Raw genomic sequence first — 18890 nt, forward strand, 5'->3', positions numbered from 1 at the left:
TGATTTTACACATCTAAAAGAAACCACAACTTATTCACTTATGTAAAGTCATCCCAGGCAAAGACTCAGAACTAAAGATTGTTCTATCTTGACTCTTATCTCAAAGATAAACAGAAATTATATAGTGAATGCACATATTTTAGATAGCATTAAAACAAATCAAAAACCCTTGAAACCTAGTATGCATGGTAAAAAAAAATCATTAACACACTGTAAATTTGGTAGCAGATCTACCAGTTATATATCTACAAGCAATCCTAGTCTCAAAGTTGATAATATATCCTATTTTCTGTAAAAGGATCAGTCAGATTTATATATAAACTTGTTAGTTGTAGTGCTTTAGACAGACATCAGCTAAAACACTCTAGCAACACATAATTATCAGTTTCTATAAACCAAGGTAGTTTGGAACAAAACCAATTCCCATAATCCAGCTAACTCCTGCCCTCAGGCAGTTTCATTGCCTGATGACTATGAAGTCTGTATTTTGCTGTACCCTGCCAAGTTTACTTTCAGTATTAAGGCAAATTAAAAGAATACGAACAAGAAGGAAAATATATGCTAACAGCAAATATATAGTAGCTGGGAAAGGAACTTCTACTGCCAATTGGCCTCCAGTTTTATAATGATACATATAGCAACAATTTTCTTGAAGAATTAAAAGAGTAGGTTCTAAAAAAATCATCCTCCTTAATTTAGCTTTAATTAAGATAATGCTTTCCTTTATAGCAGTGGCCTTATACTTTACATCCTTATGAAGTAAGATCATTCCTAAAACATTCAGTTTGGAAAGAAAAAAGTGAAAAGTTTTAAAATATCAATTATTTAAATACTTGAAAACAACAAGGATTCTTAATTTTTCAATTTCAAAATAAAGCACATCACTATTTTCATGACAGGGACCATGCTGCAATAAAGGTTTACTGTGGTATATAAGCCAACAGGGCCTTCATCCCGTTTCTCATCTTTGCAATTAATACTGAAACATTTACAGGAGTGCTAAGGCTTATAATTCCTGATAAGTAATAACTATGCCATCTAAAAATTCCTTCAACAAATTCAGGACTTAAAAGTCTGCTGATACTCATTTCTGTGCATTATTTTGAGTGCTTGGGAATATAACAGCAAAATATAACTCTCACTATGATTTAATGGTAACCTAGGACAAGGGAAAAAACAGATTCCAAATGAGGACTTTGGAGATAGATTCAATTCATTCAAATTTAGCTTAACATCTTATTTAGACTAAGCAATTTCCATAGAAATAGCTATCCAATTTAACAAAAAGGGGAAGAATCACTCTTCTTAAATCATTCCTAAATAATGATGCTGAGCTAGAAACCTTACTTTTAGAATGGTTAAACACAAGTACAATGCCTATGTATAAAAAGTATCTATTTTTTCAGTAACATACAGCTTCAATTAAAAAGAAGTCAGGTTTCTCCTATTCTTGCTATATTTCATTCTTCTTAGTAAGTGAAACGCTATTTTATAAGAAAATAGTTGTCCTGGTAAACACATTGAACTAAACGAGGATATTGTCTATAGAAATGAGACACCGAATGCAGTTTCATGTCCCTTTCAGTCCTTGAATCTATTACCTTGGAATTCATGTTCATCTGAATATCAAAACACATTTCCAAAACAAACGTTACAATGAATGTTTGAATTCTACCTTCTTAGCACCTCATTTAGAAACTTAGTGCTTGAGGCAATTCTCCTTAAACACATCAGAAATTTTTCTCCTGACTTTAACTAGTGTTCGGCATTAGTCTAAAATCCCTTGTCACTTGTACTTGAGTTACACAGGAAAAAAAATCTGAAAGTAATAATGAATGTTTCACCAAATACTAACTGCCTCTGCAGAGCTGCTATTTTTACTCCTGACCCATAAGCGCAGAAGAATACAATGAACTTTAGAAACCAGGTAATATCTGCATTATTAGTATTTTAACTACTATAAAATGCTTCTTAAAGAATACAAAAGTCTTAGAATTAATGGAATGCTTCTTGCCCATCATGTTTCAAGACCATAGCCGAGTGAGATCCCCACAACGCCATACATAAGGACTTCAACTGACTATAATTACTATGCAATGGTATTGATGTAATCATTAACATTCTATACTGCTAAATAGGTGGAATAGAAGCACAATATAATCCATAACTCATACTGAATAAAGAAAGAGAATTATCAGCTGGTACCCTAACAGAGAACAGAAATACAATTTTAAGCTCAAAATAGCATACAGAAAAATATTGCAGTCAAATGACTATTTCTGCATTTTCATCCAGACTCTGTCAGTATTCTCTCTCTGTCTCTTGATGATTCTCACCTCTTCCTAATTTCTGAATCCACAAGGAGTTGCCTTTTTTTGTGGGGTGGAGGTGGTGGGAGTTCCTCTTTACCATGCTTAACCAGGATTTGTTCTCTTGTGGTCACCATAGTTACAGTTTCCATTACAGTTGTCTGTGTTAGTGATGTCTGAGTGGTAGTGACAGCCTGCGAAATCTGTGAGAAGTACAAAAACAGAGGTCACACATTGTTTGAAAGACTTCAGTAAAGATTGTTTGGAGGAGCAATACAAAATAATGAAAATAATAGAAAAACTGCTCCCATCTGATCATAGGCTGACCTTCAGAAAAAAACCTTACATGCAACTCAAGCCAGATTGTTTTATCTGACTCATGGTGTGTGAATAAGATATCTGCAAAAGCCAATATCAAAATCAGAAAAGATTCTAATGAACTCTCAGCTCCCTGTAATCCATGCTGAATGAAGAAAAGAAATCAATGGAATTTTACAATGGAATTGAATGATAGCAAATACCTACAATTTTACTATGACTAAATAATAATTTCAGACTGTCCCCAGTCTGAAAATTTGCTCCTTGAGAGGTGATGAAGGCATGAAAATAGCACTAAATTACCAATCATTAGTCTTACCATTTATAAAAAAATTCAAATCGAATGTAATTCACCATAACCTACTTGCATGAAAGGGCAGTCAACTTTCTGGCTGGAAATCTTAGATTAGAACATACACACTAGAAGGCAAATTAATTTGCATCAGTTTTATTCCAAATTAAAAAAAAAATATTAAGGGGTTACTAATACCCGTGGCATGTAACACTACCAATCTAATGCATTTAGCTTTGCCCCAGTAACATGAAAAAACCCCTTTGTATAGCTCAGCTGAATTAAAAAAAGAATGATGAGAAATATTTTTGCTCATACTTGTTTGTACACTGCTTGTGCATGTACTGCCAATTTATACTTTTTTCCATATAACACCAAACTAGAAACTTCCAGTTCAGATGTGGGCAGCTGTTCTTAAATCCCTTAACTCATGAGAAATAGGTCACTTCTTTTTCTGATTCTCAGATGATGGCTCATTTGTCAAAATGCTCTAGTTACAGCTCCAATGACCAACTCACAGTTTAAGAGCAATGAAACGGAAAATAAAAGAAAGAATTTATACCAGGAGTAGAAAAAGTTGTGCACCTGAAGAGCCCTGCTTCTTTGCTTTTGCTAATATGCAAGAATTAGAGTTTCCAATTCAATAATGGAAATTCCAGTATCTAAAAGTCCATTAAACTATAAACACATACATAAATTATCTATTACTTCTTTTATCAGAAACTCAGTAAGAGAATTGAGTCTGCTTAGTTATTGAGACATAAGTGCTTCTATAAACAAGGAAGAGGTAAACAGGTCTAACACCTTTCCCACAATGCTTTCTTGCATTGAAAAAAATAATAGAATGACGAGGAAAGGGAAATACTGTTAGCAAGAAGCCTCTTCCCAGCAGGCAACATCAGTAAAGCTAAGAAACCTGAAAAAAACCCCAACAAATTCCTTTTCTGAATTCTTCACATTGTCTTCTATGCAAAAGTCTTCCTGTTCTTTGTCCAGGCTGCCAGTGGAAGTGATGAGTTGGGAAGTGCTTTACCACTGTAAATTGTCAGTATTTCTTATTTAAAGCAGTTAACCCAATGCTGTTCTTCCACCTCTAGAAAGAGGCAGTAGTCTAGATTTTAGAGCAGACTCTGGACTACTCAGAAGATTATAAAATTTAGATACAGAACAGGTTTTTTAAAAAATATATGGATTAATTATGTCAATTGAACAAACCGCTTGTGACCTGCAGGGATTTAGCTAACATATCAACTACAAAGTTCTCTGGAAGAGAAAAACACCCAGTTGACTTTTTAATCACTAGAATTTTATGTAGTAACACTCTTGTTTTAATTCTCTCAACAAATGTATTGATTTTAACTTTTTTTCCTACAGAAATCATGACAATATTAAGTCAGCATTTCCATATTTTTATTGAAACTCTATACAGCATACTTTTCCATTTTATTTTAATTAATTATAGGGCAGAAAGAAAAGCAAGTTAAAGCTTCTGATGTCTAGGGTTCTATGAAATTTGAGGATAGAACCTGATGTCATCTTTCCCTGAGCTGACTAAACATAAGAAAAAAAAGAATTTCTTGCCTATTCTATAAGTTTGGGTACAGTCTCTCTGTCTCTCTTTCCTCTTCTCATAAATTCTTATTACACTCTGTTTTATCCAAAAATCAATGACAGGATGATGTTTCAGACACCCAGAGTCATATCCTGCCATGTTTTCATTTGCTAATCAATATTAGGGCAGAGTTTTCAGCGAAGAAGGTGAAACACAGAATAAACCACAGCTAGGGCACTGTAGGAATCATCTGCAGCATAATACCAATTACACAGGAGTAGCAGCTTCAGCTGGAGATGGGGAACTGCACTTCCAGAGCTGGTAGTGCAGTTACTGCTCAGAGCAGTCATGTCATGATGCTGTGGGGGGTAATGATTTCTATGTCAAAATAGTAAAAAACTGTTTTTCATGCTGAATCAACAGGAGTGGAGGTTAAATACTATGTGCTTCAAAAGGAGAATGGAGATGTGAATTTGAAGTTCATAATTATTCTAACTAGAGACAGGGTAAGACTGAAAGGTAGATTGCAGTCTTACTCTGCAAGAGAAGGCTGGTTCACATTTAAACTGCATACAATTTAGTGTGTATAGGACAATCAAAAATATTAGGAATTACAAAAAAGAAGTAACTTTTATTGGCTTATCTGGGGAAAAAAAGAAAATGAAGGAAAAAAAAAAAAGAAAAAGAAAAAAACCAAAACCAACCAACCAAAAAATATCCCCACCGAAACATCTTTTTAATCACCAAAATGGTGTGTTTCATGTATTATTCAAAGATGGTCCAAATAATAAATGTATATTTTCTTCATCCCTCTCAGTCCCTGAATAGCAAATGTAATTCTGAGAAGGGGCAATATAGACTAGGGCTTTAACCCACTAGAAAATCATATGGAAAGTGCTAAGGTGACTCACAAGGCTGCACATTAAAAGGCTTTCAAAATACAATGCTTGCCTGCAGTATCACATCAAGCCCATCTTAGAAACATGTTAAAACTCATCTCTTTTCAGAGTAGAAAAATTCAAATCTTTTTCATCATCTATAGGCAAACATATGTACAATGTGTGTACAGCACTTCAGTAGTTTTATGTCATTTTATTTCACATTTATACAGCAGCCTTCCTTTAATGCCAACATTTATTACTGTCATTGGAAGTGCCCTCTGTCCTGATAAACTCATAATTTTCTTTTACACTCACTTTTGGAGCTGTCATCTGCTCTTTGATGAAATTTATCTCTGTGAGTGGGGAAGTTCAGATGAGGAATGGTGTTTTCTTTAGTTTGGAAAGATTTTCAGTACAATTCAGAGGAGCATAATGAACTCAGCAAAGCTGGGTTTAGAGTTTCTGGAAGCTACGCATCTAGCCTAAGCAAGCTGTCCTTGTCCTTGATTCCACTGTGTGGTCAGTGAAGGAAAGCTGACATTTTCATGATGAGGACAAACTGCTTTTTTAGAGGTATTTCTCTCTCACACCCTTGCCTTCCAGTCATTTGTAGCAGAAGCTTCAGCCATGTGTTCTGATTAGATGCTTGAATTCAAGAGCAATTAATTCAGCCAAATGTGGGAGGACTCACATTCTCCTTCTGCACTTTTCCTTTGGGATTTATAACTACTTTGTATGTCTAGTTGGAGAATCATCTTTGAACTGAGCCTGAGGAGACGTCTCTTCCATTTAATTTCTTATTTTGTTAACAAGTTAATCATTAAGCGACACATTATTAAGAGAAAAGGGGAAATAACTAAGGACAAAAATGTAATTATGAAGGTATTATGAAAATTATTAATCATAGAATCCTTTAGATTGGAAAAGACATTTAAGATCATTGAGTTTAAGTATTGACCTAGCTCTGCCAAGTCCACCACTAAATCACGTAAAGTTAATTTTGAAGGCAATACCTAAGCTTGATGAATAAAATGTGCATTTTCTGATAGATTTTAGTGAAAAATATCCTATTTTTCACCCTCTTCAAAGTCTCCTCCTCCCCAGCTCATGAGTAGAGAGCATAATGAGATCTTGTAAACGCATTTTTTCCTTGCAGTGTAAACACATAAATGAGCTCTGTAATGAATATTTGTAAAAACTCTACTAATATTGTCTGCCTGCCTAGAGAGAAACACACGTTGACAAGTACACCACCAGTATTTCACAGAAGATATGTCTGAACAGTGTATCAGTGCCTTAGAAACAGGTCCTACTACAGTCAGCACTGACTGTTCAATGTTTCCAGAAGGTGAAGCAATATCCCCATGACAGAAAATCACCGCTGTCCAAAGCAGAGCAGCTTGGAGGAAAACCTTTTCAAGTGAAGTGGTCTGCTACGACAGGACAGCTACACTGGTTTTGGAATCCAAAGCATCTCCCAGGCGTGCTGCTCTATGTTTAAACTCTCAGGACTGCTCACTTCATTTCCTGTAACTTAAGTTCCATTTTCAAAACTAGTATCTGCTTATAGGAGTGATCATCAATCTAAACAGCTCTTGAACAATCTGGAGTGACTTACTGACTTCCTCAAATCACGTGATCCTAGCCATCCCAAATCCAAAAATGAATCCCTGGAATTTTCCTCTGCTTTGAAACAGGAGGTTTTCCACAGTAAATATGTTATAACTAAATCTTATTTTCAACTCCTAAATGCTGTGAACACAATCTGGTTTTGCTTTCTCTTACTAAGTGAAATTGTGCCCTTGCCCCGTTCTCTTTCCTTCTATTCTCCCACACTGATTTTTTCCAACATCAGCTGGTTTTTCTAACTATCACAGAGAAAACTAAAATATTAAGGTATGAGTTGAAACCAAGGTTATTGAGAGGTATTCAGATCACCACATGAAGTATTTCTTTAATTACAGCAGCTTTTCTTTAATTACCCAAACAAAATTTGGATGAAGTGTTTGTATAGAGCAACAAAAAAGGGCAGCATGCTCAAGGGAATTGAATCAAACTGACCAGAGCTGTGAGAGACCTGTATGGACAGGACAGAAGTACCTGCTGTAACAGTCTGCTCTGTGCTGCCTAATTAAAAAGCTTTAATATCCATTTCCATTTTATCAGTCATACAACGAGAGCACAAAAATAACCCAATATTAGTGAGATAATGGAATGGAAAAAAGGGAGTCCATTTGGGTTTAAATACAGTAAGAAAGAGGTGCTAGCAAGATGTCTAGGCAAAATAATTGTGTATGAGTTTGGGTACTACACCAGAGAGCTGATTATTTTTACCTGGTTTAAAACCTCAATTTCTTTTCTAAATGTATTATAGTTAAGAGAAAGTGTTCAAAAATAATAGCAGGTTATATTTTTTCATTGTCACTTTGGTTACAGGTATAGATTGATTTCTTTATTTTTCCAAGAAATTTCTTTTTTTTGTACCCTCTCTTTTTAATCTGTAAATCAGCATATGATATGCAGAAGTAAAATAGCAATCAATTATAAACTTTCACTGTTGAAAAAAAATAATTTCACTTAAACTAGCAGGCAGTTCTGGCACAATTTAAGACTATGTGCTATTTCAAAGAGACAGCTATAAAAAAGTGTGTTATTATAGGTTAAAAATAAATTAACTGGAAAGGTATTTTCATTATGGTTTGTATCATCCCTAAAAACATAGTTAACAACCCAAGAAAGTAATCAACACTATAAAGAGAGATTAAAAACTAAAGAGAGAAATAAAATTCTGGAAAGTTATATTACATTTGTATTATGCTGTCCTAAAAATAAAATATGTCTTAAGCAATCATGCAGGGGAAAAAATTAAAACAAGATGACAAACAGCACCAAAACTACTTCAAGCATTTGACTGTCAAAGGATCTGATTGTCACAAACTGATAAAACCGGTTTTTACAAACCTGCTTAGAATTGCTCTCCACCTTCTGCACAAGGCTTTCCCAGCGCTCGGCAAAATTTTCAAGACGACTTTCCAGCTTTTGAGCCACTGCTTTATTTTTCACAGCTACGAGGAGATCTTGGCTGAGCAACTTCAGCTTACTCATCATTTGCCTTTTCATTTCTAGATCTCCTTTTAGAATCTGTTAAACAAAGTAACAGAAGGAAGAACACACATTCTTACATAAAAAACCCCAAACCAAAACAGTCACAAAAAAGGAATCCAACAAACTTAGAAGAAAAATCATGAGGAGAGCATCATAAAGAGCTGAAAATGGGTAAGGGCTCCTATAATTCCATGATGTTGTTACCATAAAAACTACTGGCAGAGCTTACATAGTGGAATGCACACATTGCACTTTGCAAAGCAACATAATATGGCAGGTGGGGCAACTCCAAACCTCACAGCAGGCTTCAGGTGGTGACATGAATCAAAAAGCTAACAGTTGTCTTACAGGAATAGTCTTAAAACTGCACCAATGCTAACACCTATATCATGTTATTACATGTCAAACAGCCTTTCTTTAAAGTTTCAATGTACTTTGCTATATATTGCATATTGAAAAAAGTTTCCTAGAAAAATAGTATTTGATCCAAACCAGGATTAAAACATACAAACGAAAAAACCCAACCCCCGCCCCCTCCCCCCCAAAAAAAAAAAAAAAAAAGAACCCAAACAAAACAAAAAAAGCCCAGACAAACAGAAAAACAAAAAAAACACTGCCAAGGGACCTTGAAACTCCTGAGAAACAGGAGTTCACAAACAGGCTGTTCAAAACAGGCTGTTCACAAATCCAAGGATCATTCATAGCTTCAGTTCTTACCTGGGTTTACTTTTTAAAGCCTTAACTGCTTTACTCCAGTGATTTCCATTCCTTAAACATTCGTTCTCTACACCCTAACCCTGCTGACCATGGCCAAATTTTGAACTTTCCCATGCAGTTGTGGATTGCATTCTAATTCCCAACACATGACAGGGATAATCAAACAAGTGGTTAGACAACAGAATTTAGTCTACATATACTTTTCTACAGCTATATAATCCAAAATTGTAATTAAAAATACAACTCAGCAAAAGAAAGATTTGTCTTTGTAATCAGTACTCTTTCTAATCAGATTTGGTTTGAAACATTGTAATTACTAATGGTAGGTACAGTTAATATCAAAATTTAAATTGATACATCCTTGAGAAGTAGAAGCTAACTTTATACTGAAGAATCTGTTTTCAGAGTAGTAGGAGATTCTAACAGATGGAGGAAAGTAGATGTAAACAGGTTTAGCATGTTAAATTTCAAGCACTGCTATATTTGACCTTTTTTTACGCCTACAGTGTCAGAAAAAGCTCATGTGGAAGCCACCATACACACTGACTGGAATAATAAAAAACGGTATCCTGTGAAACATTACTTAGCTCTGAAGAGCAGTGCTTGATTTCCAACCACCCCAGCTCACAACACCAAAGAGTTCAGCATCAATCCAAGATACTTGGAGCACAAGTGGGATGTGAAACACAAAGGGAAGGATGCTAAAAATTTCTCTCAAAGATACTGCTCACTACAACTTAATATGCTTTTGTGATAGCTACAGTCAATCTGGAAAACTATACTGGGAGATTCTGTTTTCATATTTCTTCATTAAAAACCTGTCAGTGTGCCACAATAACCAAAAATATGCTTTGGGCTTTTTTCCAGTACAAGAATAGACCTAAAATAATAATAGCAACTGCAAAATATGTAATTTGCCAATTCAGAAGACAAGACATTGAAGTTTGCTTTATGAAATTAATTATCAAATATATCAGTCATAACTTCTGTTGAGTACATACTGTAAGCCCTGATATTTGAATGTTATAAAGTGATTTCCTTATTTTTGGTAATGTGGTTCTATTTTTGGGGTGTTTAAATTTTTAATTCTTGCTTTTTTCTTTTCATTAAAGATCAAAAACTTTGCTTACTGCAATAGTCTAACCAGCAACACCCACTGTAAAGTAAGTTTTCAGCTGCGAAGAAATTTATTCCAGTCAAAAATCGTGTAATATCTAACTTATTTTCTATAGGTTAAAAAAAGAAAAAAGCATTAGGTGAAACAAAAAAAGATTTAACTCTATATTAATGGAACATACACTATAAATATGTAGAGGTAGATCTTGTATACCTTTGCAATAGCTCTCAGTATTTTTTCTAAAAGAAAAAAATTGAATATGACATACATATGCCATACATAGCACCAAAATTTCACCTCAATTCTACATTCCCAGTGCATCACATCTTCCAGCTCAGTCTATGCTCTGTTTCACCCTGCATCTTGTGTAAGAATTAAAGAGACAATTATAGTGTCTGTTAATAAATAGTAAGTGGAAAATTAAAAAAAACAAACAAACAAACAAACAAAAAAAACAAAAAAAACCAAACCAAAACAAAACAAAAAAAAACAAAACCAAAAAAACCTCAGTTATTTTAAGGAACTATTTTAAGAACTGGAGCAACTACCTGCTAAATGGTTTCTCTGACCTTTAAACTAGGAAGATCCCAGAAGAGAGTTAATGACAAGATAAATTTTCACATAAAAATACTGAATAAATCCTTTGAAATAAACTGCATTCTGTGGAGGACTCCACACCAGAACAGGCAGATGTGCTCTGACGGAAATTGTGACCCTTTGGAGCGCCCACACTGGAGCAAGCTCCCACCTGTAGATATTAATATGATATAAAAGTCAAGTTTTCCCTACTGTGAACAGTATCTAAACAGACTTATTTCACTTTGATCACTTTAGAATGCTTAGGGCCGTGTAGGAGGGTTGTAGAATTTCAAATCAACAGTCGCAATTCTAAATGGTTTAATAAATTACCTTCAGAAATTTCCTTCGGGCTTAGGAGTTTGGCAAAAGAACACAACCTTAATCTGGCCACATTCTACATGTAAGAGATGCAGAAAACATAGGCTGGAAGCTCTTATGCCATATTAGAATATCAAACTTAAAATTCTTACAGGAGCAGCTAATGCTGTAATTTCTTGCTGGAAATGACTGAATAAGTGAGGGACCAAGCTATCATATTGTTAAGAATATAAACACTTTTATACTAAGGGAAAATAAATATTTTCCTTCCGTCACAGACTCACTTTCACAATTCAGGTCTAATTGTAAGAGTAACAGCTTCTCCTCTGCCACATTCAAACACGTGTCTAAGTCCAAAATAAAATACACCAAAAGACAGGCACGACATGCATGTCAGGGTCAGGACAGCTTGATCCCATTTTTCCCTATTTCTAAAAGCCAGTCCAAGAGCAGGAGGATATATTCCCTGCAAAAAAATTTCATGTGGCTGATGTATTAATACAAATTCCTGAAGATTCAGACAAGATAAAAATAGTAAATTGTCATACACTAAACTTCTGTCAATTTGGCATTGTGTGAATGTCAAAACACATACTCCCTGGAATTTGGTAACAACTGCTACTCGGTCTAAAACCTGATAGAGGAATTCCAAAAGTAAAAGATATTTTTCTGATGCAAATCAAAGACACTAAAGAGGCAGTGTTCTTCTACTATACAAACAGTATTTACACACCTAAACTATTGCATTATGAATCATGTTTCTGAAAAGACCAAAGTTACTCATGTGTAAAAAAGATTAAGTTGCAATTAATAAACTCCACCTGTTCTGTTAAGGATGACATGATTCTTGCTGATGTTCAGGAATATGGAAAAATCACTTTATTTACTATTTTATGTTGTTCACTCAGTTTCCTGAAAGACCACAATTATTTCAGGACAAAAATGGGTAACAATTTAAACTGGCAGCATAATTTTAACATAATTTTAACTTCATAAGAGTTCATTAATGAAACTTATGAAAATATTAAGAAAGTGTTTCCTTCTTAACATCATATTTTTAAGCAATTCTGAAAAGTATCCAAACTGGCCCTATGCTTAAGACTTGCAAACCATTAATAGTCTGCTTCTTCACAGTTTGTGACAAACATTTCAACCTTCTGTACCTATGTCCTCTAGCAACCTTCTGAAATCCAAAAGTACAAATTATTTGAATAAATTTGAATTTCTTGAAATACATTTTTCTTCATGAAGGAACTCTAAAGCATGCTGAGTTGTCTCCAATCCATTACGTGTTAAAAGCCTGGCTTGAAGTCAACTTCAAGATTGCTCACGTGTTAGATTGTTAGAATTTCCAAGAAGTATATACACTGAGGCAAATACACGTTTTCCTTCCTTTACAAAGAAATTGACTTAATCCTAAGTAATCTTTAATCAAAATCCAAGTCTGTACTTCTAAATGCATATTTTTACTAAACCCTAAGGAGCTGCAGAAGGAAAAAGAAAGGAGAGGAGAAAAAAAAAATATATGGCAGTTTAATAATTACAATGTGTCAAGATTATGCTAAAAATCAATCTTTTGGTTTGTACATTAATGACTGAGTCATTTTATGAATCAAAGGAACATCTACCAGTGATTCTGGACCAGCTAAAATGGAATTAAACCATCAGTCTGTAAGTACATTTTTTTTTCAGCTTTATACATTTGTATATGTGAGGATAAAATAGAGCAAATTTTAGAAACATCACAGTTACTTAAACCTCAGAAACATCATGGTATTTTTATTAACCCAGAGCCTGAATGTTTCTACTTTTTAATGCAGAATGATGAGAAGGACATAAATCCTAAATTAATTTTTAAAAATCTAAGGTTGAGCCTTAGATATACATAACCAAGATATGTATATCCAGTAACAATTAATGACTAATGTATAATTATTAATTGTATGCCATTATATTTATTACTTAATAATATCTAATTAATAATAGAGAACTGTTCCTGCCTGAAAAGATTACCAGTTTTGTTCCTAATAGAGCAATAATTTACCTATTTTCACCAAAGCATGGACATGACTGCTTCCTTTCCTCTAAATGCAGAGACAGTCATGATTGCATACAGAAATAGCACATACCATATCATGTTCTTTACAAAGGTCCTACTGCTGCAAAGCCATTGGTAAGTCTAGGCTGCAACAAGGTTCTCACCTCTACAGGCACAGCCAGACCTAAATTCCCTCCATAAAGACCATGCTCGGTGGAGCATTTGCTGAAGAGTGAGGTGGAGGATGTGGTGAAAAGGGTGCATCTTGTGCATGTAACTACATTTCTGATGCTGAGGTATAGCTGTAAAGTAATACTAATTTCAACATTTCATAATTTCTGAGCCTTTAGCTTTTTGAAGTTCAAGGAACGTACGACAGGGTTTGCTGTATGGTAAGTACTTACTATGCATTTGCCTTTGCACAGATGTCTATCAACTGAGTCTCACACACAGTACACACACCAACAGCATCAACAAAGAAACCATCACTATAAAAGTATACGTATTTTTAAGACACCCCATTGCTATTTTATTTCATGAGCTTTTGACTGAAGATGCAACCAAGAAAAACTCCTGTATCAACCGGTTCCTTTATCAGCAAGGCTATGAACCAACTTATTCTATCCACAGGAGGCAATGCCCAGTCCCAAAGTATGAAACAGAAGTTCTGTTAAACCATACAGTGTGAGAGTGTGGTAAAGCCATGTGCATTCAGATTCAGATTAAGGAAGCTGAACATAAAATAGAAGAATGAAAATATACATACAGCTAATTTGCTTAGATTGGTCAGCATTTCATTTTGATCTCCAAAGCCAGTTGTATGAATTTTGCTCACAGCATCCTCTTTCTCAGTAAGCCATGCATCAAAAAGGCACTGAAATAAAATTGGAGAGAAAAAGCTTCCGTCAGGCCTTTCCTATACATACTATATATATATTATTATATTTCCTATAATATTTTGAAGAACATTCCAGTTTATAACTGCTAAAAAGCTACTCACCTGCTCTTCTGCAAAATGCTGCCATTTACGAAGAATATCTTGCAGGAGGACCCATCGCTCTTCTGTCCATCTACAGATGGCTGCCCACCGTTTTCCAAAGTGCTGGAGAGAAAGAAACACAAAAGAGAATTTTGCATTTGTTTGCTCTTTTCTTCCTAAACAAGAAAAGCTGTTTTCCCTATGGCATTACAATTTTTTAATGGAAATATTTTCCTAATTCACTTTTTTTTTGAGCATGTGCCCTTAAAATATGTTGCATGTCACACTGAATTGGATTTTAGCATCATTTGAAATAAAACCAAAATGGAGAGAAAAGGGAAAGCAATAGATCTAAAGACAGAATATTTTAAAACTAATCTACAGACAGTTTTCTAGCAAGTCTCTAGTACTACACTTTCAAAAACCCATTCTGTTTCAAAACTTTATGATGCCCAAAACAGAACTACTTGAAACATAAAAATGATGTCCCTAAGGTGTGGTCAAAGAAAAAAGCATTTGGCTTTTAAGCTGCATCAGTACAGTACAGTTGGTCAAAGTTCTTACCTCTTTTAAAATATTGGAGTGGAAAAAACCCCACCCATATAAACTTCCACACCAGCACAAATCCCACTGAGGTTTCCCAGGTATTTGTAGCATATGCTACAACATATGTATTTATATTACATAAAACAGCACCTTTTTCTCTTCTCCCTTATTTTAGCTGATGATACAACACTTTTATTGCAATGATTTATAGTGACTTGATTACCCCTGGGCATCAGATGCAAGTTATTCAGCTGCTCCAAAATAAAAAATCTCTTATAAACATCTGAAAGATACTTAAACTACTGCATTCTTAATTTTTCATCCACTTCAGAAACAGATCCTGACAAAAAGATAGTAGTTTCTTCCTTTTTCATATTTAGTTATTTACTTCAGGACTCTTATGGGTCCCTTATAATTTGAGATATTATATAATGCTGTATCTTTTGCATTTACATATTCCTCATAGAGATTATAATTTAATTTTAGCAAAAATGTAGCATCCAAATAGTGGATTCTTAAAACCAAGGGATAACAATTAGAACTGTATTTTCTATCAGAAATAAAAAAATTAAGTTTCACCTCCTAGGAAATGAAAGATAAAACTTCAGAATGCCGTCTGAATTTGTTGCTTTAACAGTTTTATTTCACAGTAAAAAGTCAGCAGATACAATTTTCCATTTAGTGGACACTAAAACCATAAAAATATTCAATTGAACATTTTTTACCTTGCTAATTACTAATTCAATAATCATATCTTTCCTCATAGCTACTTTATAAAAATCCCCATACCTGAGTAACTTTTAAATATCTCACATTCAAGCAGCTGACTTTTCTTAATGACTCCCATGAAAAAAAACAATTTTCTCTCAACAACTGTAATAACATCTCCATCAATTATCACTGTGGTATACCATAAAAAGTATTTTTTTTTTTCAGTCCTCTAGAAAACACCAAAACCTCAAGAGAACAAGATCAAATATCTGGCTCTGCATTAACTCTGAGAACTATATTGATTTGCACAGCAAAAATGTTAATACAAAATACTGTTTTCAGCATATGACTTCAAAGAGCCACAAAACCTACTCTTTTTTTTTTTCTCAATAATTTAACAAGATCTTTTATTTTAATAAAGTAAGCAAAATGACCAAGTAACTGCACTGAAAGAAGTGCTGATTCTATGACCTATCTTAAATCTAGTTATATCTCATGAGAGGCCATAACAACCATGAGACCAAGATACAGTGTTGGGTTGAATAGATTTAAAATATGAAGTTCCAAGTTTGAAATATCATGTCAGGACTGTTATTTATAAAGCAGTTATTATACTAAATCACAGGGTGCTCAACTTTAACTCTCTATTCACATCCAACAGTTGCCTGTGTGATGCCCAGAAACTCAGACTTCAGCAAGTGTTCCTAACACCTGGGAAAACAAATTTTCAGAGAAATTGACTGAATCCACACTAACAAGTAAAATGCCATCCTGTAAAAAAATGCTTTTTCTTACAGCCCTAACTTGAATTTTTAGAGAAATCTGCATGCAAAAGAAGATTTTTTTTCTACTCAGATCCATATAGACTTGTATTCTATATACATCATCATATAATATCTCAAATATACTGAAAGAATGTTCCTTATGACTATCAGAAGCAGAAGATGAAATATTTCTAGTCTGCTAAAAGGTCAAAGTAAGGAAGCCTGAGAACAGGAGAAAATGAGTAAAACAAACATAACTCTTGGAAACACTGGAGTGAAATAATGTACTTCAAGCCTGCATTTAATGCTTTTCTAATCAGGTATAGCTATCCACTTTTTTAAAATAATGAGGAAAAAGTGGAAAAAATGCTTTTCCCTATATCCAAAATTAACTCTTTAGAACAGAATATTTAGCCCATCCATAGAGTTTCTACTATATAACAATAAGTTTTGTGTGCAGTTTTGAAATGCTCAACACTTCATGCACCAACACATCGAGTTGGAGAAACAAACAGGACAAACTGGAAGCACTGGTCAGGCCCCACAGCTATGATATCTTTGGTATTAATGAGACTTGGTGGAATGAGCCCCACGTTTGAGGACCTGGGATGGAGAACTCCAGGCTGCTCAGGATGTAAACACCGATGAGTTATCCTACAGGCAGTTAGGAGAAATTTCTAGATCAGTAGCCCTTGTCCTTATGGGAGATTTCAACTTCCCAGGCATCAACCAGGAATATCATACTGTTGTGATGAGCAGGTCTTGGAAATCCCTGAAGTTCATAGGACATAAGTTCCTGCCATAAGTGGTTAGTGAGTCAACTGAAATAGCTTATTCATTCTTTAAAATTCCTCACTTATTTTGACGTATTTTTACAGGAACTACCCATATATCATCTTCAATCAAAGGACAGTACCCTGAATAATATGAATATATAATCCTGGAAATTACACTCTCAGCTCCTTTTCCCCAGAAGAGGAATAAGCCATCAAGTAGCATTTGATACACTTAAAACATATTTCTTTCTAGCCCAGACCCTGACCCCTGAGGCCTGGGGAAGCCTCTAATTTGAGCTAGCCCACAGGAGTCCTTAAGAGACCTGTTGTCTGCTGGGTACAATTAGGGGAAAAAATCTCCCTGCATTCATGGCTTCTGTATGTTATCCAGCCATCTCGGAGATGAAGATAATGTCCCACATTTTTCCTGTAGAATCGAGTCAGAGTACAACAACAGATTTGCTAGTAAAGTGGTTTGATTTTGCAGCACTAAATATAGATTTGAGCCTTATTCAGCAGCTGCCTTGGTAAATCCTTGGACTGATTTTAATTGGGGTCTCAGAGTTCTAAGTCTAAATAGTTGGTTCTCAGTAGCAGCATAAACAGAGCCTCTCAACATGTCACATACTGATATGTGAAGTAAGCAAAGTAATGTAAAAGAAGTTTTAATAGTCACACTCACCCAGTCTAGCTGTAGTCTCTCAAAGTACCTTAGGGGGACAGCTGTTTCTAAGAAAAACCCTGCAATTTTCTTTGCTGTTATTATTCCAAGCACAGTTAAATTTTCAATGGATAATTTGTTTCAGGGGACACTTTTGACTTCTTTGTCATTAATTGCCTCTTAAATAGATATGTTTATGCATAGGCAATAAAACTTAAGAACTTCTATACAGTTCATTTAAAATTAACATAGATTCTTGTCAACATTCCTGAGACCTAAAATCTCAACAAGTTCATTTTAGGCTTTAAAAAAATGTCTTACACAGATATTAAAAAAAAAAAAAAAATGCAATACATACACAGATATTTTTACATATGAAAATATTTCAGGAATCACCACCTCAAAAAGAAAAGCATAACAGAATTTCACCAGCTTGGAAAATGCATCTTTGACTATTACACGGAAATAACTGCTCATTTTCTTCCTAATCTGATCCTGACCAGCATCTCAGTGAGCCAGTCTTATTAAGCTCTTTTGTCTGACAGTTCATGCTCTTGTTTTGTTCTACTTTTAGAAGTCTGACTGACAGATACATAATCAAGCTTGGGAGCTTTTCTCCTTTGTACTTTTTGTCAAATGCTCTAATGGTTGTGCCTGCCAACACATTTTATCTCCTGTGTTTATATTCAGAATGCAATATGAAAAAAAAACTTCCAAACAGTTTCTGTACACAGAAAAAGAGGTGTAACATTTCACTAGGAGAGCAGGTGGACTGTGGTAACTCAGTTCTCCTGGGCTTTAAAGCATGAAAGTTTCCAAACCTCCCTAACACTCTAAACTCTACAGCTTTATATCTGTATTTGGGTTTTATTAACATCTGTAATATTGCTCCATATTCTTTGACTTCCAGAGCACGGGGATTATTAACTTTTCTTTCAGATTCTTCTGTAAGAGATTGTGAATAAAAGATGTAACAGGAGAGCAAATTGACTGTTCCACACCACTGCATGCACTGCTCAAAGGAGGCCTGTGCTGTAGGGTGAGGGGACTCAGGATCTGTCTTGCCAGCATCCTTCAAGGAACATACTTTTTCCAAGACAGTAGCAATTGGGAACACTTTTTCCAAATAACAGGTGCTTTCTCTGCTAGTAGAGATACAAATGGTGTATTTCCACAGTGTTTCATCTACATTCATTATTCATTATGTTTCTTTAAGGTATTGCAGTA

At 34.6% G+C, this 18890-nt stretch overlaps 1 protein-coding gene across 11 annotated transcripts in view; it reads right to left on the reverse strand.

The window, feature by feature from the left end:
* The window catches only part of DMD (dystrophin), a 1090817-nt gene that overhangs the window by 705518 nt on the left and 366409 nt on the right, over positions 1 to 18890 (reverse strand). For all 11 annotated transcript variants that reach the window (XM_048288642.1, XM_048288670.1, XM_048288700.1 and 8 more), the window contains 4 exons: positions 14227 to 14328; positions 13993 to 14100; positions 8314 to 8493; positions 2337 to 2512 (listed from right to left, as the gene is read on the reverse strand). In XM_048288642.1, coding sequence (XP_048144599.1) covers positions 2337 to 2512; positions 8314 to 8493; positions 13993 to 14100; positions 14227 to 14328 — 566 coding nt within the window. The remainder of the gene's footprint in view (positions 1 to 2336; positions 2513 to 8313; positions 8494 to 13992; positions 14101 to 14226; positions 14329 to 18890) is intronic.

The sequence above is a fragment of the Corvus hawaiiensis genome, chromosome 2 (assembly GCF_020740725.1).
Source record: "Corvus hawaiiensis isolate bCorHaw1 chromosome 2, bCorHaw1.pri.cur, whole genome shotgun sequence".
NCBI lineage: Eukaryota > Metazoa > Chordata > Aves > Passeriformes > Corvidae > Corvus > Corvus hawaiiensis.